This window comes from Myxine glutinosa, chromosome 2, assembly GCF_964187855.1.
Source record: "Myxine glutinosa chromosome 2, kmMyxGlut1.1, whole genome shotgun sequence".
NCBI classification, from domain to species: Eukaryota; Metazoa; Chordata; class Myxini; order Myxiniformes; family Myxinidae; genus Myxine; species Myxine glutinosa.
In genome coordinates this window covers 184,392,712-184,416,716 of record NC_136262.1, presented here as the reverse complement: position 1 = coordinate 184,416,716, position 24,005 = coordinate 184,392,712, and the positions used below count along the sequence as shown (strand labels likewise).

The 24,005-nt window shown below is 44.2% G+C and overlaps 2 protein-coding genes across 4 annotated transcripts in view; both read left to right on the top strand.

Moving 5' to 3' along the window:
- LOC144890985 (uncharacterized) overlaps positions 1–24,005 on the top strand; it is a 532,245-nt gene that overhangs the window by 181,116 nt on the left and 327,124 nt on the right. The gene's annotated exons all lie outside the window — the stretch shown is intronic.
- The window catches only part of LOC137421006 (ceramide transfer protein), a 140,820-nt gene that overhangs the window by 91,346 nt on the left and 25,469 nt on the right, over positions 1–24,005 (top strand). For all 3 annotated transcript variants that reach the window (XM_068106627.2, XM_068106628.2, XM_068106629.2), the window contains 2 exons: positions 16,948–17,043; positions 19,920–20,015. In XM_068106627.2, coding sequence (XP_067962728.1) covers positions 16,948–17,043; positions 19,920–20,015 — 192 coding nt within the window. The remainder of the gene's footprint in view (positions 1–16,947; positions 17,044–19,919; positions 20,016–24,005) is intronic.

The following is a 24,005-nucleotide window of genomic DNA, read 5'->3' as shown; positions in this document are numbered from 1 at the left end:
TTATTTTCTAAAAGAATATTTAGCATACGTCATCTTGAATTTGTTTGTTTTGCTAATCGAGTTATTTATTGTTAATGAGGTGAAAGGTGATGCACCATTTAAAGAGGCATACTTTTTATACCCTTGTTGGGTCATCGTTTTGCGGATTACATTGGAGAACTTTCTGAAAAATCTGTCATCTTTTTTTAATTTTTCTAAGACTTGTGAGCAAATTCATTAATGGTGTAGCATTGCGGGATGTTCAAATAACGAAGCATTGCCTTGATTTCTTCTTTTTTGTATACCAAGTTGAGGCTCATCTAAAAGCTAACACATATAACATATAATAAAGGGAGTGGGAGATAAGAGAGGGAGAGAGACGGAAGCACAACAACAGTAGGGAACAGGACAGCAGGAGATCTGTGGAAGAGAGGGCTTGGGCGCGGGGTACACGGGATAATCAACATGGGACAATACAGGGGCGTTCAAGAAAGAAACGGAATTTGAAGGAGGTGGGTTTAGATTGGATTAGCGGGTGTATAAAAGATCACGGTTTTGGATGGGGAAAGATAAGAGATTGTGGTAAACAGCTGTTTTGAAGACCTGGAGGGAGGAGTGGGATTGAAGAGAGTGTGGGAGTTTGTTCCAGAGGCAGGAGAAAAGAGGAATGAAGGAGTGAAGGTGAGCAGAGAGTCTTGATTTTGGCATTTTCACCAGAAGAGGGTTACTGACAGACTTTGTGCATCCTGCAGAAATGGGGGACAGCACAGATAGAGCAGAGGGTGCAAGGCCGGAGAGTAGTCGGTAGAAGATATAAAGAATGCCATTCTGCCTGTGGTGAGCGAGTGAAAGGCCATCAGAATCAGCTTCATCATGGGAGATACCAATGAACCTAAAAGCCTTGGTTTCTACAGTTTGAAGCCCAGCTAGGTATGAAGCAGGAACACCAGCCCAGAGGGGAGAGCAGTACTCCATCAAGCTGCGAATGAAAGCTTTGTAGGTGGTGAGAAGTTCAATAATGTCAAGAAAGAATTTCACACGATGGAGGATGCCCAGTCGGCGACTCACTTTGGAGGCCAGCTTGGAAATGTGGCTTTCCCAGGAAAGATCATGGCAGAGTGAGTGACAAAAGCTTAATTGACAGAAGTTCTTTGTTGTGAAAGTAGATGGGAGGGTTTTCCAGACGCTTTTTTGTCAGAGAGACATAATGAGAGTGTGATATTTGTCAGGATTGAAAGACATGTTCCAAGTGTTTGACCAGCTTGTAATTTTTTTCAGGATGATAGAGTAAAGAGGCTGCTTCCTGCTGATCTGAGGGATGAGAGATGGAATGGTAGAGGGTGGGGTCATCAGCCAAAAGATAGAGGATTTTTCAGAGTCAGAGAGATCATTGATGAAGATTAGAAAAAGCCTGGAGCCCAGAACACTGCCTTGAGGAACTCTAGCCTGGACAGGAAGAGGAGATGAGAGAATTCCATTGAGAGCCACACATTAACTACGACAAGAGAGGAAGGCCGCTAGCCATGAGTGGAGATTTCCATGGATACTATAAGAGGAGAGTTTGGTGAGCAGAGCGGGTTGCCTGAACGTAACGAAGGCTTAAGATATGTCAAGGGAGACAGCTCTGGTTTCCTGTCTAGCATTGAGGACCTTCTGCATCCATTGTTGAGACAGCAGAAGCAGCATGTCCAGAGTAGAGTAACCTCATCTGAATCCAAATTGATGATCAGAGATCAACCCATTGGAGAAGAAGAAGGATTCAATATCAGAAGCAATGATGGATTTCATGACCTTGCTGATTATTGGGAGCAGGCTGATTGATTTGTAGTTGCAAGGATCTGTTTTTGCACCTTTTTGTGTAAAGTGGTAATGGCTGATTTCCAAGCAGATGGCAGATGACTTTGAGCAAAAGAGAGGGTGTGATGGAGTGACAGAGCAGGATTTTAGCACCCATGGGCTGATGCCATCTGGTCCAGTTGCAGAATCAGAGTTGAGGTTTGCGAGAAGGACACAGATTCCAGGAGTGGCTGGATACGACTGGGTAAGTTTGGTCCAGAGAGCGATGGGTTTGGGACATAAGATTTTGAGGCAAACAGAGTTGAGGCATTCAGCTTTTTCACAGGCAGTGTCAGCTGTGTAGCTGTTTGAGGTAAGGGAGGGGATGTAGGGGGAACAAACACCAGAAACAGATTTGATCAGATGCCACCAGGATTTGGAGGAGGGAGACAGGTTTGAGAGTTCAGTTTTGAGAGTAGAGAGATAGTGTTTTCTGGCTCTCCTGAGGGGAGACACATACTTGTTCCGAGCCGTGTGGAAGGAACTGAGATTGGCTTCCATTGGATTTGCCTTCCATGAGGCGAAGGCAAGCTGTTTCAGGGCAACTGCCTCACCACAATATTCAGTGTACCATGGGTGGGAGGAAGGGTATGACAACTGAAGACGAGATTGGATAAATCTATGCAGGAGAGAGATGGTGTTGATGAATCTGTGCATGTTGATTGTATCAACAATTTAAGGTAAGATTTTATCAAAGATCATTTAAGACAGAATAGACTTCATTCAGCAAGAAATGCCCATTGAACAAGCAGGTTTCAGAAGATCGAGGATTTTTCATGGAGGATACTAGAGATCAAATCGCAAATCTGAGGTGGATCATGGAAAAAGCAAGGGAATATCAAAGCAAGGTGTATTTCTGTTTGATGGACTGGCAACAGTACCTGCCCTACGGGTGGGGCTTCAATTGGGAGGCCCAAATGAAAAGGCAAAATATCAGAAATTGAAGGCTTTTTTATTTTAAACGATTTATATAAACATCCGTTAAATCATATCACGCGCAAATCATCAAAATCTAAACAGTATTTGTAGAATTTAAATAAAAGCCACATCACTGTTCATATCGGTAAATATTATTCCATCGTGTTTCAAATTTTGGCAATGCGCTCTCCAATATTCGATGTGTTCACGGTTTGAATTACGTAATGTAACGTTTGTGACGATGGTGTGACGATGTTTGTGTTAACGGTAGTGTTTGATGTGACGGTGTGAACGTAATTTCGCAATGTTTTTCGTTTTTATTTTCGTAATCGTTTAATGAACGTTTAATGTTTAATGAACGTTTAATGAGCGTAAGAATGAGTGTAATGATCATTAAATGAATGAATGAATGTAATGAATAATTCAATGTGAAGTGAAAGACGCCTCAGAGCCGACACATTCACAATCGCTATGTCGTATGTACTCTAGGGTGGCCCTTAACATTTAAAATGTTAAGCTCTCACCATCTACAACTGATCCACTTGCCCTAAAAACAAACCAGGCCAAATGTCAGCTAAATTCGTAAATATTTAGAGGTAGTCCAGCACCCTTGAACATTTCCCCCTATAGGCCATGTGATTGAGGTCACATATAATAACACTAAAAACACATATCACAGATAATACAGTATGTATCACAGAAATAAATAAACACCGTTTGATAAAACATGATTATGAATAATTATTACATCTATGGACTAGAAAAAAAAAAAAAAAAAAAAAACAAAAAAAAAAAAAAAACCGATTCTTGAAGGTGCCTGGACTACCTCTAAATATAAACAGACTTGTATGAAATTTTGACTGCAGTGTTTATATCCCAAATGGATCACATTTAGGTCATGAGATCATTCAAATTAACATTTTAAAATTTTCACCCTATTGTACTTCCCATACATGTTTCCTTCATTGTAAAAACTACCAAGTCAACAGTTAAAAGGATTTTGAGCCGATAGGTGTTACGGCCTTGGCAAGATCGATGGAGACAGTGATCTGTTAGCTTGTACACCGCCCAAATAGCTATGTGGAATTCTCTCATGTAGAGATTAAACTCACGTCGTTTGAACTTTGGCCGAGGTCATTATTTAGACGACCATGATTGCAGGGAGGGGGTAGGCATTCTCTCAAGCAGGGTTTCAACCCATGTCCTTATAAAAGGTCTTTGTCCGAGGTCACCGAGTCCGATCAGTGCTGCCGTTTGTGTAGCACCCAGGAAAATAACGTTATGCGGGAGCCCAAACCTGAAAATGCTTGAGGCCAAAGCTGAAATTGGAAAAACAATATACCCTATTTTACTCCAGGAGATCCCAGGATTACCCACCCAAAATATCGCTGCGATCGGTTCAGCCGTTTTTGCGGTACCTTCGAACGGACGGACGGACAGAGACAGACAGACGGACGGACGGACAGACAGACAGAGACGGATGGACATTTGGTGAATTATAGTAAGATTAGAGTAAATCTTTTGTGTTGATCATTAATTGATGTGGATTATGTTGAGAGAAATGGGGATGTCGGAGCACCTGATATGTCTGATAAGAAGCTGATACACTAAATAAGAAGCTGCAGTAATAGTCAGGTGGCTTCGTGCTATATTTAAAGATTACCGTTACCGGGCGGATAAAAGCACAATATTTGGCACGAGGCTCCCTTAGGGCCTATTAATTAATGTTAGCCTCGGAGCCCTCCGGAGTTTAAAAAAAAATTCATGTGAAACACCAAAATTCAAGATTGCCGACATCGATGCCAAAATATAGCTTTTCTCGAGTCCTGGTAGTCATAAGAAGACCAGATTGGTTGCAAAATGTTGGTTTTTTTTTAGGCCACTGAACACACTGAATAGGATTTTGAATATTGCAATACTACCAGTAGACCTACAGTGAGTTCCATCAAAGTATTTATGGAACTATCCACAGAAACTGGGTTCTTAATATTCCAATATGCTTGTATCTTTTCAGTGTGTGACTCAACATGAAGCTAAACTGGGATCACTGTGTGATTTTCCAGCGGGACACTGCTGAACCCTTGAAGTGTCCCTTGCAGAGCCCTGGGAGAAGTGGTGACAAAACAGATGCCTACACATCATTCTTGACCAACGTCGAACAGTTCCGGGCCATTGGTGCTCTTCTAGCTGAACTCCATTTTGGGAGTGATGAAACTGTTGACAATTTTGCTTCTCATTCTGCTTCTTGGCACAAATCTTGCCATTTAAAGTTCAACAATTCTAAGTTGGCAAAGGCAAAGATGAAGAGAGAGCACAACCCTGATGATGAACAGAAAAGGCACAGTAAGCGCAAAGCACTGAACGTTCAAAAGTGTTTCTTCTGCCAGAAAGGCGGAGAGGAAAATGTTCTCCATGAAGTTTCAACATTTGATGCTGACAAAAATATCCGGGACATGATCACAGAGCTAAACGACACCCAACTTATGACTAGAATAGTTGGAGGAGATCTAATTGCAATGGAGGCAAAATACCATCTGGCATGTCTGGTCAAGCTGAGAAATCGCTACCATAGTCTCACTCGCAAGGCAAGCCAAACACCTGAAAACACAGATGAGAAAATGAACGAGTCTCAGGCATTTGTAGAACTGACCAGCTACATTGAGCAATCTGTGGACTCTGGAACTCTCCTCTTCAAGCTGTCTGAGATCCACTCTCTGTATGTGAATCGTCTTGAGGAACTGGGCACCAAGAAACTAGTCAACAAGACCAGACCGAAGGGTCATTTGCTAGACCGCTTCCCAGAGGCACAAGAACAGTATGATGGGAGAAACACGGTTCTCATTTTCAAGGAAGGCATGAGAAATATGTTGAAGGAAGCTCTGAAGAATCGAGACTTCTCAGAAGATGCTGTTATCCTGGCCAAAGCTGCTACGATAGTCAGAAAAGACATCTTCAGCCATCAATGCTTCAAATTCACTGGATGCTTCCCTGCAGAATGCCAAGAAGACTCACTGCCCTCAAGCCTCAAGTCTCTTGTCTCCATGATCTTGAATGTTTCCAACTTTAAAGATCAAGACAAGCGTGACAAGCAGGCTTGCCTAACCATCGGCCAGTGCATCGTTTACAACACAAAGAAAAAAACATCTCGTACTGCTCTCTGGAGCGTGAGATACCAGACCCACTCTGGAGCGTGTCACCCCTCCTCATCTACATTGGCATCAATGTGCATGCACTGAGCAGAAGCAAGAAACTCATCCAGCAGTTATACCAGATGGGCATCAGCATTTCTTATGACAGGATTATGGAGATTGAGGACTGGATCGCCACGTCTACCTGTGAACGCTTTGTGGAAGATGGAGTCGTGTCTCCTGCTTGTCTCCGGAAAGAGTTGTTCACTGTTGGCGCCCTGGACAACCGAGACCACAACCCCAGCTCAACCACCTCCCTAACCTCATTCCACGGGACTGGAATCGGCCTTTTCCAGTTGCCTACTAAGACCAAACCTGGTGTGAGCAGACCACTTATTACAATACCACCTTCTAGAAATGAAAAGCACTCTCTTCTTGACAGCTACGCTTCTGTCCCAGCCATAGCTTTGAAGACCGCTGCTGTCGAGGTGCCAGAGTGTGACGTAGTTCCAGTCGAGAGCTGCTTAGATGAGGCCAGAGCACAGGAACACAGCTGGGTAGAGCATGCACTGCCACTTCTAGAGACAGAAAAACACACCAGTGGAGCTGCCATTGCATGGGCTGCCTATCATGCCTCTATGCAACCTCTGGTAGAAGATCCTCCAGCACAATGTGCACTCCTTCCTCTGTTCTATGAGAAGTCTGCCACTCCTGCTATGATCAAGCATGGCATGGATGTCGTGAGACAAGCTGTCGAATTTCTGAATCCAGGACAAATCCCAGTCACTACATTTGACCAGCCTCTGTTTGCCCTGGCAAAGTTTGTACAGTGGAAATGGCCAGACACTCATGGTGAGAGTGTGCATGTGGTTATGCTAGGTGGTCGGCACACAGAAATGGCCCTCTGGAATACACTGGGGGATGTATTGCAAGGTTCTGGCTGGACGACAGCCCTCACAGAGGCAGATGTAGCATCCTCTGGCACTGCTGACTCATTTCTGAAGGCAGCACACCTAACTAACCAGGCATGCCCACCAAGTCACTCTCTTGACTCTGCACAATCTTCAGAAGGAAGCTTGTATGCTCAGCGAGGGCCCCAAAGATTTTGAGTCTGCCATGGCTTGGAGAAACAACATGCAGAAGAAGAGTCCTACTTTCATGTACTGGGACCTGATCATGAAATATCAAACCCTCATTCTCATCTTCATCAGGGCTCACAGAGAGGAAAATTTCCCTCTATATGTGGAAGTCTTGGAGGAACTCGCACCACTGTTCTTTGCCTTGGATCATGTGAACTACTCACGGTGGATGCCTGTCCACATCAGGGACATGACGTCCTTCCCTGAAACGATCAAGGATGAGTTTGAGAAGTGTTCTCACTGGGTCCTTTCCAAGACCACCAACAAGTTCTCTACTATCCCATTTGATCAGGCTCACGAGCAGGAGAACAAGATTGTGAAAGGTTCGGGTGGTGTTGTTAGGCTCACAGAAAACCCTGTTGCTTTTCAACGATGGATGCTCTCGGGGCCAGAGATGGCCAGACTTCTGAAACAGTTTGAGGAAGAATGCCTTCCTGATGATGACATAGAGATCCCAAAAAACTTCCAGCACCATGAGCAGGTCTCTCAACACAGAAGACCTTCCAGAGACAGTTTTCCAGCCTCTCCGAAACCATCAGACGAATGGGCAATCCATTATTGGATGATTTCCCAGATCTAGTAACTCTCGATAGTCGTGACTGCACAGATGAATCAGTGGTAGCCGCAGTGCGCACCTTGGACGATACAGGCAAGAAACAGTACCAGTAATTCGTCAAGAACGTGCTTGATCTGCGCAGCCACTCTATCCATGACCCAAACAACAACAACATGCATTTTAAAGGCCATTTTCCCTGCTAGAGCGGGGGTTAGCCTTGTGGTCCCCATGAAAATCTTCTAAATCTTGCCCTATTTTCTGCATCTCTCCTTGTTAACCCCCTTGCCCGCATTTCTTCTTCCACCGTCTTTAGCCAAGTCTTTCTCGGTCTTCCCCGTCCTCTACTTCCTTCTACATTCATTTCCATCACTCTTCTCAACCAGTCACTTTCATCCTTCCTCAACACGTGACCAAACCATCTCAACCTGTTCCTCTTCACAGCATCAATCACAGGCTCTATTCCCATCATCTTTCGCAATTCATCATTTGTCTTCCTCTCTCTCAACGATACTCCGCACATCCATCGAACCATTCGCATTTCCACCCTTTCCAACCTTCGTTGCTGCTCTACGTTCATTACCCATGTCTCGCTCCCATAAATCATAACACTTCTCACACATGCAGCACACACCTTTCCCTTCAGCTTCAACGACACTCCCCTCCTCATCAGCACGCCACTCAGTTCCCGAAACTTCCCCCATGCACATCTCACTCTAGCAACCGTTGCCGAGTATGATCCACCTTCTCCATTCAGCATGTCTCCAAGGTAGCAAAATGTTTTCACACCTTCCAGCTTCACGCCGTCTCCAAGATCCAACTCAACATTTCCTCCATCTGCAGCTCCCTCTGTGCACACCTTACATTTGAATGTAGCTGCCACACTGGTTAATGACCCTATCAGACCACGACATTTTTAATGAACCCACTCAGCGCACATTGTACATTGAATGGAGTTCACTCCGACACCCTTCCTGCACACAGCACAGGGCCACTTCCCAGTTCTTTCCACCTCACCACATGCTTTACCACTTGCCATCACCTTCGTCTTTCTGATATTCACCTTCAGACCTTTTGTCTCCATACATTCCTTCCACGTGTTCATCTTTTCCTTCAGTCCATCCATACTTTCCGCAATCAACACCAGATCATCTGCATACAACAACTCACACGGTAAACCCTCCTTTACGTTCTGAGCCAGCACCTCCACCACAGCTACAAATAGTAGTAGACTTAGTACCGACCCCTGATGCACTCCCACCTTCACCTCAAACTCACCACTGTTCCCGTCCTTCGTCCTTACAGCTGTGCGCGCTCTTTTGTACATTGCCATCACTACTCTGATCAACCATTCCTCCACTCCGAACTTCCTCAATGCCCATGTAAATACTTTGCGTGGAACCCGATCGAATGCTTTCTCCAGATCGACAAACCCAAGAAACAACTTCTTCCTCTTCTCCATGTACTTCTCCTGCAACTGCCTCACAATGAAAAGTGTGTCTGTCGTTCCTCTTCCTGGCATAAATCCAAACTGCATTTCGTCGATCTTCACTTTCTTCCTTATCCTCCTCTCCAACACCCTTTCCAATACCTTCATTCCATGCTCCAATAACTTTATCGCTCGGTACGAGCCACACTCCAGAGGGTCACCTTTCCCCTTGTATAGAGGGATGAGGGTACTCAGTTCCCAATCCACTGGAATGCGGCCTTCTTTCACCACCAGATTACAGATCTCTGTCATTCTCTTCACATCCCAACTTCCTGCTGCCTTCAACATATCTCCCACAACTCCCGTCGGCCCTCCCACTTTTCTACTCTGCATTGCTTTTATCGCTTCCTCAACTTCCTCCTCAGTTATCTTCTCTGCCGGTCCTAAAACTGGGTTACTCTCTATGTTGCCATCCCATTCATTCTCTGTATTCAACAGCATTTCCATATATCTTTTCCATCTTCCTTTAATTCCATCTGGGTCCACAACGATTTGTCCCACTTCATCCTTCAAGCAACTCACCCCCATCACATCACACCTCTTTCGCTATCTGCTTTGCAATCCTGAATACTGCTCTCTGACCCTCTTCCGAATCCAAGCGTTCTCCGAACATTTTCCTACTTGCCTCCTGCGCCTTTGCTACCACTTCCTTTGCAGCCTTCTTGGCTGCCTTATAACTTTCATGCTCTGCTGTTTCTGCTCCTGTACCCTTCGCCTTCTGCCACTCCTTGAACTTCTTCCTCTTCTCGTCAATCCTCTTTCCAACTTCATCATCCCACCACCATGTTTCCGAGTGCCTCGGCGGTCCTTTTGTCCATCCACATACCTCACCAACGGCTCCCAACAGACTATCTTTCATTGACATCCAACCACTTTCAAGCTCAACCACATCATCCTCGACCCTACTCAGCCTCTCTTTTAATGCCTCCCTTACTGTCGCCTCTTTCTACCTCCACACCTTCATTCTCGTTTGGTCTTCACCCGCCGAGCTCTCCTCGCACCTTTCACCCTTATGTTGCAGACAACCAAGTGGTGCTGTGAAACAGCCTCCTCTACCGGCATCACCTTTGTGTCCCGGAGGTGCCCCCTATCTCGCCTACGCACCATCAGGTAGTCGACGGTTGTCGTCGACCCATCTGACGTGTATGTAACAAGCTTATTATCCTCTTTCTGGAAATGAGTATTACAAATCAGCTCCATCAGCAAACTCCAAAATCCTTTCACCTTCTCCATTACTCACACCATATCCGTAACCCCCATGAACTCCCTCAAAACCATCCATACTCCTTCCCACATGTCCATTTAGGTCTCCTCCTACCACAACAACTTCCTCATCTTTCACGTTTTCCATCAGCTTCTCTATCGCACACCAGAACTTGTCCTTCTCTTCATCGCTCTGACCAATCTGCGGAGCATATCCTGAGATGACGTTCACCAAGAGCTTTCCAATCATCATTTTCACCATCATCAACCACTCACTCACTCTTGTCACACTCACCACACTGTCTACAAACTCCTCAGAAAACAGGACACCAACACCCTTCACGCCCTCCAGGCACCCTTGCCACACAAACTTGTATTTCTGTCCCTGCCTACCCTTCACCATTCTCACACCACTTCCCTTCCATCTTGTCTCTTACACACAACATATGTCCATTCTTCTTCTGACCAATACTTCCACCACTTCTCCTGATCTCCCTGTCATTGTCCCTACATTCCATGTCCCAAACCTCAGAAGCCGATCTCCACTTCGGGCTGTACCCTGCCCATATGTAGTTGTAATTGTCATGGTTCTCTTTTTGAGGCAATGTTTTTATGGCCGGATGCCCTTCCTGACGCCAACCCTCTTCGTCGACTCTTACGACACGCAGGGATACGGTGTACCTATTCTAATCCAGGGTATACACTGGGAAACGTTTAAAACATGGAAATTCTGGGGGGGGGGGGGGGGGGGGGGGGTGAGGGGCATCACGGCTGCGGGGTGAGCACCATGCCACGGCGGCCCGGTCAGCACCACACCACGGCGGCCCGGTCAGCACCACACCACGTCGACCCGGTCAGCACCACACCACGTCGGCCCGGTCAGCAATTATTATTATTATTATTATAGGCGATTCATATTATTATAATTAATTCCGAGGCGATCCCTATTACTCGGACAACCAGACCATTTCGGTCCATCGAGGGTGGATCTTGTGACCGCTGGGGTCTATCTGTGATGGAGGACACAGAAGCACGGCGGCCCGAGGCAATCACATGTGCTGAAGAGTCCAGGAACAGCTCGAACGAGGCTTCTTTCTTCTTCCTCCTTCTGCCTCTGATGGTGGAAAAGTCGGCAGTGCACTGTTTTGGCGGGAAACGACACTTCTGCTCGTTGCACTCCATGACCCAATCGTTCTATCCTTGACCCAATCAAGAGAAATTCTCTAGCGCTCTTCATGAAACCTCAACGCAAGGCAATATCTAAGCAGGGGAAGAAGATCAAAGTGCTTCAGAACAATGTTGCACTCTTTGCCCAGCTATATATATATATCTACACAGAACCGGGATGGTGATTTGGCTGACTTCTTTGCACAGGAAATACAGTCCTTCCCTCCTTCCCTCTCAGGCTTTGGTAAGCTTCATTTACCAAACACGAAGTCTGATCTGCTGCAATGTCTTGAGCAGCCTGGGCAATCAGAGCCACCTTCAACTTACGACTGCAAAGTCCTGGATGGTGCCGTCATCGTCCACTGCCTGCTCACTACCAGCGTCAGCACCTTCCATGAGTATGCAGACAGGGTATTCATCCCTTACCTGGATAAGCAGCTGCAGGCTGCCACGAGATTGGATGTTGTGTGGGACACATACATACCAGACAGTTTGAAGGAGACTACCCGGGAAAAGAGAGGCAAGGGTGTGCGCAGGAAAGTGTCGGGCAAGACCAAACTGCCAGACAATTGGAAGGACTTCCTCCGTGAACCAATGAACAAGAAGGAGCTGTTTGCCTTTTTGACTTCCAAGGTTGAAGAGTTCAACTGGCCACCAGCCAAAGCTGTATATGTCACATCAGGGCAAGCTGTGGCATCCACCGGTTCCAGCGTCCCCATTTTCCGTCTCCATTTTTCAAAACTCCGAAGAGCTCCGAGGCTAACATCAATTAATAGGCCCTAAGGGAGCCTCATGCCAAATATTGTGCTTTTATCTGCCCGGTAACGGTAATTTCACTAAGCCACCTGACTAAGAACAGAGTATGGATAGATAACGGCTTGGATTTGAGGCCAGTCACATAAAGATGTGACAAAACAAACAAAGCGGAGACTGGTGAATGCTCTGGTATTTCCAGTTGCAATGTATGGATGTGAGTCGTGGATGGTGAAAAAGAAAGGAAGAAGATTAACAGTTTTGAAATATGGAGTTGGAGACGCCTGTTAAAATTCCATGGATTGCAACAAGAACAAACAAATCGGTGTTTGGAGAAATTTTACCATCATGTACATTAGAAGCGCTGATGTTAAAACAGAAACTGTCGTACTTTGGACGCATCATGCATGCAGAAAACGGAAGTCTGGAGAAATCGACCATGCTGGGTGTGGTTGAGGGAAGAAGAGGAAGAGACAGACCTTGTATGTGCGAGATGGATGGGGTAAAGGCTGCAACTAAATCATCTGTCAGAGCTTCGGGAAGCAGTGTAAGATAGGGATGTTTGGAGAGATTTAATCATGAATGTCACCAGAAGTCATCCATGACTTGATGGAACCAGATGCCTAGATTGCAGGAATAAGCATGGCATTCAAAATCCAAGTCTGCATTATGAACTGCTGCTCTGGAAATGCATCCACAGGCTTCTCCTGAAGTCATTGGCCATTGACAACACCTTGGCTGGTTCATTGTGGATTAGTAGCAGCAACTGAATTAATCATTTTTGGTGATCTACTCACTTCGAAGCCTTTATTCATCATGGGGTTTTTTGTGCACGTTTCATGGAATGTGCCATCTCCCTTGACATATCTCGAGCCTTCGATATGGTCTGGCACCCTGCCCTGCTCACCAAATTCTCCTCTTATGATATCCATGGAATTCTCCACGCATGTCTCGTGGACCTCCTCTCCTGTTGTAGTAAACTTGTGGCTCTAAGTGGAATTCTCTCATCTCCTCTTCCTGTCCAGGCTGGAGTTCCTCAAGGCAGTGTTCTGGGCCTTGTGCTTTTTCCTGTCTTCATTAATGATCTCTCTGACTCTGGAAAATCTTCTATCTTTTTGCTAATGACTCCACCCTCTGCCGCTCCATCTCTCATCCCTCAGATGGACAGGCAGCAGCCTCTTCACTCTCTGTAGACTTGGATAAAATCACAAACTGGTCAAACAAGTGGAACATGTCTTTCAATCCTTACAAATCTCATACTCTCACTATTTCTCTCCGAAAAGACCGTCTGAAAAACCCTCCCATCTACCTTCTCCACAATCCTCTAGAAGACGTTATATCGCTCAAGCTTTTGTGTCTCACTATCTGCCATTATCTTTCCTGGGAAAGCCAGTCACCGACTGAGCATCCTCTGTCGTGTGAAGTCCTTACTTGGTACCTCTGAGCTTCTCACCACTTACAAAGCTTACATCCGCAGTTTGAAGGAGTACGGCTCTCTCCTCTGGTCTGGTGCTCCTGCCTCACACCTAGCTCGGCTTCACACTGTAGGAACCAAGGCCTTTCATTCTCTCACCGCAGGCAGGTTGATGGTCTTTCCATCTTCTACTGACTCCTCTCTGACCTAGCTCCCCCAGCTGTCTGTGCTCTGTCCCCCAAATATTCCTTCAGGACACACAAGATCTGCCAGCAACCCACTTCTAGTGAAACTGCCAAAATCAAGACTCTCTGCTCACCTTCATTCTTTCATTCCTCTTTTTCCCCACCTCTCAAACAATCTCCCACACGCTCTTCAATCCCACTCCTCCCTCCACGTCTTTAAAACAGTTGTTCACCATCATCTCTTATCTTCCCCCATCCAAAACCTTAATCTTTTCTACCCCTATTAATCCACCACATACCCACCTTTTTCGAATTCCATTTTCTTCCCAAAAACCCCCTGTAGTGTCCATCTTGTTTATCCCGAGTACCTCGCCCCAGCCCTCTCCCTTCTACAGATCTCCCGATGTCCCTGTTCCCTACTGTTGTGGTGCTTCCATGTCTCTCCCCCTCTTGTCTCCTGCTACCTTTATTGTATGTTATATGTGTTGGCTCTTACACACGCCACGACTAAGTATACAAAATAAATGTGAATTTATGTGTTTAATCCTGTATAAATGAATAAATGTATTTTTAAAAGTGAAGCGAAAGTGCATTTCCCAAAGCCATCTTTTACAGTGTTAAATTTTACTTTAGTCATTTAGTTTATGCATGCAGGTTTCATTAATTATTTCCACTATTTTCTTTTAACTAGGATTTTCTGACATAATGAAGGTATGAAAATATATGCAATTTAACAGCAATCAAGCCATCATAGAATCATCAGGTGATTGGAATGTACACTTAGTCACGTGAAAAAGTAAGTACACCCCATGTAAAGTTTTGACTTTTTCAACATATTTCAACATACAGCTATTTGATCTTCATTTCAACAATATTGATAGATAAAGGTGATATAATATAAAACAAATATCATGAAACATTTATATTTTGTAGTCCATTGTATAATTTAAATAAACATAAATGCAAATTTCACATGTGGAAAAAGTAAGTACACCCCTACATTTATCACTACTTCAAATACCTAAAATTAGAATCAGGTGCACCAGCTCAGGTGCAAATGATTAGAACATCGTTAGAGAGGATCTTGGAGGAACCTGTCTTATTTAAACCTCAGACATTTAGTTTGGTTTGCTCTTTGTTGTTGAAGTGTGCGGCGTCACCATGCCTAGATCAAAGGAGCTCTGGGGCCTTCAGAAAGAAGGTTATAGATGCCTACGAGTCTGGGAAGGGATTTAAAAAGATCTCCAAACAATTTGAAATCAATCATTCGACTGTCCGGAAGATCATCTACAAGTGGAGAAGATTCCAAACAACTGCCAACTTGTTCAGGCCAGGCCGCCCCAGCAAGTTCAGCCTGAGAGCAGACCGCAATATGCTGAAAGAAGTCTCTAAGAACCCCAGAATGTCATCACGGGACCTACAGGTAGCTCTTGCCATTGTTGATGTAAAAGTGCACGAGTCTACCATTAAGGTAGACTTATGCACAAATTTGATCTACATGGGAGGTGTGCCAGGAGGAAACCTTTGCTGTCCAGAAAGAACATCGGGGCAAGACTAAAGTTTGCCAATGAACACCGAGGCAAAGACCAGCACTTCTGGAACAATGTGCTCTGGAGTCTGGACAGATGAGTCAAAGGCAGAGCTATTTGGCCACAGTACCATAAAACATGTTTGGCGAAAACCAAAGACAGCATTTGACCACAAGAACCTGATACCAACTGTAAAGCATGGTGGTGGAAATATTATGGTTTGGGGCAGCTTTGCTGCATCAGGGCCTCGGCAGCTCACCATCATAGAATCCACTATGAATTCTTCATTGTACCAGAGGGTGCTTGAGGATAATGTGAGGCCATCTGTCGGAAAGTTGAAGCTCAACCGAAGGTGGACCTTGCAACATGACAATGACCCTAAACATACCAGTAAATCCACCAAGGAATGGTTGAAAAGAAAGAAGTGGAGGGTTCTGGAATGGCCAAGTCAAAGCCTGGATCTAAATCCCATCGAGATGTTGTGGGGGGATTTGAAACAAGCTGTGCATGCAAGAAACCCTTCAAACATTGCACAGCTGAAAGAATTCTGCATGGAGGAGTGGGAAAAAATTTCTCCCAATCAATGTCAGAGACTGGTAGACAGTTATAAGAAACGCCTACTTGAGGTTGTTTCTGCCAAAGGGGGAAATACCACCTATTAGAGCCAAGGGTGTACTTACTTTTTCCACAGAAGGAAATGGCATCTCTGTTCATTTTTTGTTGAATAAATTATTGCAAAGTCGAATTTTCATTGTTTTTTGTTCAATTAGATCATTTTAATCTGAAGATACTGTTTAAATGAATGAATGAATGAATGAATGATCGTTTTAAGGCCATTTTCCCTGCTAGAGCGGGGGTTAGCCTTGCGGGTCCCATGACGATCATGGTTCCCTGTTTGAGGCAATGTTTTTATGGCCGGATGCCCTTCCTGACGCCATGGAATGTTTAAATGAAGATCAAATATTGATATGTCCACATATGTTAAAAAGATTTTAAAAACATTTCATGGGGTGTACTTACTTTTTCCACACGTGAAATTTGCATTTATGTTTATTTAAATTATACAACGGACTACAAAATGTAAATGTTTCATGATATTTGTTATATTATATCACCTTTATCTATCAATATTGTTGAAATGAAGATCAAATAGCTGTATGTTGAAATATGTTGCAAAAGTCAAAACTTTACATGGGGTGTACTCACTTTTTCACGTGACTGTATTTGCTCTTTGTAGATTTACGAAGTTTTTCCCAAATTGTAATGCTGCCCTGCCCCCCTGACTTCCCCCCCTCCGACCCCCTTCTAGTTTTCTCCTCCTTTGCCTTCCTCCTGCCACAGCCCCATTTTCCTCCTGCCGCTGCCCCACCTGCTCTTTCTTACCTTTTGTCTTACCCCTCAACCCCCCACTGCCTTTATTTTCTCAATTTTATTTCACTCGATGTACCTACACCTTCATCTTCCTTTTGTTCATAATCTGTAGATTGTTCTGAAGAAATACATATGCATGATGCTTAATTAATGTTTTCACGATATTGTTTTCATACTGGTGGTTTTATTGGCAACATTATTTTCAGGTATGTGCATTGAGAGTTTGCCACTGCCATGGTTTGTGGAAAGCAAAGATAATCACTGTAATTTGTGCCACTTGCAGATGTTGCAAGCTGAGAGAAATCGCAACAAAGAACCAGCACTTGTCAGGTCATCAGAAACGTTCAGCTCTATCGGAATTCACCGTTTTTCAGAGCTGGTGCGTTGTATTGAACACGGTTTGTGTGTCTGTGTGTGTTTTTATCTCCATATATGTGTTTCAGAAAATGAAACGGAAACCTACTCTGTCTCAAAGTATTCACCTTTGTTTTGGCAAGGGATCACTATTCATGGATCAAGCTATGGAGTTTTCTTGTGCTCAAGATTTTGTTCTGAGGCTTCCTCTCAGGACTGAGCCACAAGCAGCTGCCAACTGTAGTTCATTTGTAGTAATATTCCCAGGGATGGTTATTAAGATCTCTATAAGGTTGTTCATCATTCCCATTGCTTCAATTAACACTGGTACAATTTTGGTGCTCTTCAGCTTCCAGGGGCTTTTGAGGTCTTGGTATTTGGGCAATTTCTTGATTTCTACATTGTTTGGGCCAAAATCGCTCGGTATTGACACCTCATAAAGCAATGCCGTTTAGTATTTTTTGTTCCTAAATATTTTTTGTTCCTATATCCGGTTGCATTGCTTTGTTTTCTATGTTTGTATGAACCGTCCCCAACGGAACTTAACGGTTTCCTCACCACACCACACTCAATGCCTCTGAGGAAGAGAACTAGTTTGCTCTCAAAACATCAGGCTATTAATAAAGAATTGCTATACTTTACGATATGAATCCTGAGCTGCAAATCTTTTGATGTATGTATATGTATGTATGTATGTATATATATATATATATATATATATATATATATTTATATATATATATATATATATATATATATATATATATATATATATATATATATATATATATATATATATATATAGATAGATAGATAGATAGATAGATAGATAGATAGATATATATATATATATATATATATATATATATATATAATATATATATATATATATATATATATATATAGATAGATAGATAGATAGATAGATAGATATATAGATATATAGATACATATATATATATATATATATATATATATATATATAATTATATATATATATATATAAAAAAAAAAAAAAAAAAAAAAAAAAATATATATATATACACACACGCACACGACATGGCCAAAAGTATGTGGACACCTGAACAACATGCCCGTAAGTGCTCGTTGAACATCTCATTCCAAAATCATGGGCATTAATATGGAGTTGGTCCCCCCTTTGCTGCTACAACAGCCTCCACTCTTCTGGGGAAGGCTTTCCACTAGATGTTGGAACATTGCTGGAGGGATTTGCTTCCATTCAGCCACAAGAGCATTAGTGAGGTCGGGCACTGACGTTGGGTGATGAGGCCTGGCTTGCAGTCGGCGTTCCAAATAATCCCTAAGGTGTTTGATGGGGTTGAGGTCAGGGCTCTGTGCAGGCCAGTCAAGTTCTTCCACACTGATCTCAATAAACCATTTCTGTACGGATATCGCTTTGTGCATGGGGGCATTGTCATGCTGAAACAGGAAAGGGCCTTTCCCAAACTGTTGCCACAAAGTTGGAAGCACACACTCGTCTAGAATGTCATTGTATGCTGTAGCGTTAAGATTTCCTTTCACTGGAACTAAGGGGCTGAGCCCGAACCATGAAAAACAGTCCCAGACCATTATTCCTCCTCCACCAAACTTTACAGTTGGCACTATGCATTCGGGCAGGTCGCGTTCTCCTGGCATCCGCCAAACGCAGATTCGTCCATTGGACTGCCAGATGGTGAAGCGTGATTCATCACTCCAGATAATGCATTTCCACTGCTCCAGAGTCCAATGGCGGCGAGCTTTACTTCACTCCAGCTGACGCTTGGCATTGTGCATGGTGATCTTTGGCTTCTGTGCGACTGCTCGGCCATGGAAACCCATTTCATGAAGCTCCCGACGAACAGTTGTTGTGCTGACGTTGCTTCCAGAGGCAGTTTGGAACTCGGCAGTGAGGGTTGCAACCGAGGACAGCCGATATTTACGCGTTACGTGCTTTAGCACTTGGCGGTCCCGTTCTGTGAGCTTGTGTGGCCTACCACTTCACGGCTGAGCTGTTGTTGTTCCTAGACGTTTCCCCTTTACAATAACAGCACTTACAGTTGACCGGGGCAGCTCTAGCAGGGCAGAAATTTGACGAACTGACTTGTTGGAAAGGTGGCATCCTATGACGGTGCCACGCTGAAAGTCACCGAGTTCTTCAGTTCGGCCCATTCGACTGCCAATGTTTGTCTATGGAGATTGCATGGCTGTGTGCTTGATTATATATACCTGTCAGCGATGGGTGTGGCTGAAACTGCCTAATCCACTAATTAGAATTCTAAATTATAATCCACGTATACTTTTGGCCATGTAACACACACACACACACACACACACACACACACACACACACACACACACACACACACACACACACACACACACACACACACACACACACACACACACACACACACACACACACACACACACACACACACACGTCTTCATTTTTATGAAATCTGATTTTTAGTTCAATTCCTGCAGGTAAATTAAGCAAGCTACTTGTATTTGACTTGGGGTTTTTTTTGGATACTCGATATCCCAAAGACCTGTAGCTATATTTATTGCTTTAATAATTGTTGAAATATCTGCTGTGCTTTATGGAATTCAATCTCTTTGCACTGTTGTTCAGACTGACAAGCAATGCAAGTGTTGTAGATACCATTAAAATTTGGATATCTGGTCACATGATATGGCATTTGCTTTGCATAACTTTAACTTTAAGGATGCACCGCATATTGATCATGGCACCATGACAATCCAGAAAACTTGATAAATTGCTTAATCCTCTTTTCAATGTTATTATTTGGATATCTGGCAAATTTATGTTTCAGTAAGTTTATGGCAAACCAAAATTGACGTGTTTGTGGAGCATTTACGTAAATTGTATTATTTGCACAGGTGGAAGGTATTGTTGAGAACCACTTGGAGTACTCTCTCCAGGATGTAGGAGGAGATGCACACTGGCAGCTGATTGTTGAAGAAGGAGAGATGAAGGTGCGGTACATTGAGTGTCGATGCAACAAATGTTTATTTGAATGGATAGTGTAAAGAATGTACACTATCCATTCAAATTTTTTTTTATTTTAAATAAGCTCTTGTACATAAAAGTTAATAATTTCATAGTTTTATGTAAGTCAAGAATTTAAGGATCTATGCATGAGGTGAGGATACGAGCAAGGACGAGCATGTTGGTAGAATATTAGCTTTGCTGCAAATGCAGATCACTGTAGATTTGTGATGAGACACTAAAGGGTTTACTTGATGCTCTTCCCTAGTCGAAACTCAACACTCACCTCCATTCTTTCAGAACCTTCTTGTCTTACCTGTGTAAATCCAATTGGATGGTGCAGAAGTAGGGCACTCACCTCTGGCTATCTAGTGTAGGTTTGATTGTCCACCCGACTATAAACCATCAGATTGGTGCTTCGCAGACAGGGAGTTGCATCACAAAGTGCCCCGTCCCTAGGACGGACGCTAAGCTGAGTGTTCTGTCTTTTAGCATTAGTCGATGGATGTTTGAGATCCCACGGCATCTTTCATGAAGCATAAACTCGTTTTTACCATCACCCAGAACAAATTACACAAATTCCTACCACTTTCATTGGAATGTCAGTCCTGGCCATTCGGTTTGGGAAAGGTTTGGGCTAAACTTTCCTCTTGGCTGGCCCTACAAGGTGGGATTAATTGTTGCCATTAAATAAGTAGGTGTAGTTATTTGCCTGTGGTACTGTCTTCCTGAGTCTGTTGTCTCGAGGTCTTTCCAAACTATTTCAAATTTACCGCCCACCGCCACGTTATGGTTTCACTTACTGTATTTCCACAATCGAGCTTTACTAAACCTGCTGAGACCCTGTTCTCCCTTCTCCTGCAATTCCTCTTTGTGCTGTGGTGGATCCATTTCATTTGTTGTCGCCTGTTTTCCCTTTGACACATTTTGTTTATTAATCAATAATAAACAGGCCCCATGTTATTTTTCTCTTTCATGAGCCTCAATACCTATTCGTGATTTTATTATTGCCAAAGTTCAATAATTTTTCAAAATATCAGATTGAAACTTACACAGCTTATTTGTACGTACGTGCAGTATATGTGTGTAAAATTTGGGTCAAAAATAGTCAAAGGTTACAGTCAATACAACAACAACAACAACAACATGCATTTTAAAGGCCATTTTCCCTGCTAGAGCGGGGGTTAGCCTTGCGGTCCCCATGACAATCTTCTCCATTTTGCCCTGTTTTCTGCATCTCACCTTGTTAACCCCCTTGCCCGCATTTCTTCTTCCACCATCTTTAGCCAAGTCTTTCTCGGTCTTCCCCGTCTTCTACTTCCTTCTACATTCATTTCCATCACTCTTCTCAACCAGTCACTTTCATCCTTCCTCAACACATGACCAAACCATCTCAACCTGTTCCTCTTCACAGCATCAATCACAGGCTCTATTCCCATCATCTTTCGCAATTCATCATTTGTCTTCCTCTCTCTCAACGATACTCCGCACATCCGTCGAACCATTCGCATTTCCACCCTTTCCAACCTTCGTTGCTGCTCTACGTTCATTACCCATGTCTCGCTCCCATAAATCATAACACTTCTCACACATGCAGCATACACCTTTCCCTTCAGCTTCAACGACACTCCCCTCATCATCAGCACGCCACTCAATTCCCGAAACTTCTTCCATGCACATCTCACTCGAGCAACCGTTGCCGAGTCTGATCCACCTTCTCCATTCAGCATGTCTCCGAGGTAGCAAAATGTTTTCACACCTTCCAGCTTCACACCGTCTCCAAGATCCAACTCAACATTTCCTCCATCTGCAGCTCCCTCTGTGCACACCTTACATTTGAATGTAGCTGCCACACTGGTTAATGACCCTCTCAGACCACTACATTTTTGATGAACCCACTCAGCGCACATTGTACACTGAATGGAGTTCACTCCGACACCCTTCCTACACACAGCACAGGGCCACTTCCCAGTTCTTTCCACCTCACCACATGCTTTACCACTTGCCATCACCTTCGTCTTTCCGATATTCACCTTCAGACCTTTTGTCTCCATACATTCCTTCCACGTGTTCATCTTTTCCTTCAGTCCATCCATACTTTCCGCAATCAACACCAGATCATCTGCATACAACAACTCCCACGGTAAACCCTCCTTTACGTTCTGAGCCAGCACCTCCATCACAGCTACAAATAGTAGTGGACTTAGTACCGACCCCTGATGCACTCCCACCTTCACCTCAAACTCACCACTGTTCCCGTCCTTCGTCCTTACAGCTGTGCGCGCTCTGTTGTACATTGCCATCACTACTCTGATCAACCATTCCTCCACTCCTAACTTCCTCAATGCCCATGTCAATACTTTGCGTGGAACCCGATCGAATGCTTTCTCCAGATCAACAAACCCAAGAAACAACTTCTTCCTCTTCTCCATGTACTTCTCCTGCAACTGCCTCACAATGAAAAGCGCGTCTGTCGTTCCTCTTCCTGGCATAAATCCAAACTGCATTTCGTCGATCTTCACTTTCTTCCTTATCCTCCTCTCCAACACCCTTTCCAATACCTTCATTCCATGCTCCAATAACTTTATCGCTCGGTACGAGCCACACTCCAGAGGGTCACCTTTCCCCTTGTATAGAGGGACGAGGGTACTCAGTTCCCAATCCACTGGAATGCGGCCTTCTTTCACCACCAGATTACAGATCTCTGTCATTCTCTTCACACCCCAACTTCCTGCTGCCTTCAACATATCTCCCACAACTCCCGTCGGCCCTCCCGCTTTTCTACCCTTCATTGCTTTTATCGCTTCCTCAACTTCCTTCTCAGTTATCTTCTCTGCCGGTCCTAAAACTGGATTACTCTCTATGTTGCCATCCCATTCATTCTCTGTATTCAACAGCATTTCCATATATCTTTTCCATCTTCCTTTAATTCCATCTGGGTCCACAATGATTTGTCCCACTTCATCCTTGAAGCAACTCACCCCCATCACATCACACCTCTCTTTCGTTATCTGCTTTGCAATCCTGAATACCGCTCTCTGACCCTCTTCCGAATCCAAGCGTTCTCCGAACATTTTCCTACATGCCTCCTGCGCCTTTGCTACCTCTTTCTTTGCAGCCTTCCTGGCTGCCTTATAACTTTCATGCTCTGCTGTTTCTGCGCCCGTACCCTTCGCCTTCTGCCACTCCTTGAACTTCTTCCTCTTCTCGTCAATCCTCTTTCCAACTTCATCATCCCACCACCATGTTTCAGAGTGCCTCGGTGGTCCTTTTGTCCATCCACATACCTCACCAACGGCTCCCAACAGACTAGCTTTCATTGACATCCAACCACTTTCAAGCTCAACCACATCATCCTCGACCCTACTCAGCCTCTCTTTTAATGCCTCCCTTACTGTCACCTCTTTCAACCTCCACACCTTCATTCTCGGTTGGTACTTCACCCGCCGAGCTCTCCTCGCACCTTTCACCCTTACGTCGCAGACAACCAAGTGGTGCTGTGAAACAGCCTCCTCCCCCGGGATTACCTTTGTGTCCCGGAGGTGCCCCCTATCTCGCCTACGCACCATCAGGTAGTCAACGGTTGTCGTCGACCCACCTGGCGTGTATGTAACAAGCTTATTATCCTCTTTCTGGAACTGAGTATTACAAATCAACAAATCAGCTCCATCAGCAAACTCCAAAATCCTTTCACCTTCTCCATTTCTCACACCATATCCGTAACCCCCATGAACTCCGTCAAAACCATCCATACTCCTTCCCACATGTCCATTTAGGTCTCCTCCTACCACAACAACTTCCTCATCTTTCACGTTTTCCATCAGCTGCTCTATCGCACACCAGAACTTGTCCTTCTCTTCATCGCTCCGACCAACCTGCGGAGCATATCCCGAGATGACGTTCACCAAGAGCTTTCCAATCATCATTTTCACCATCATCAACCTATCACTCACTCTAGGCACACTCACCACACTGTC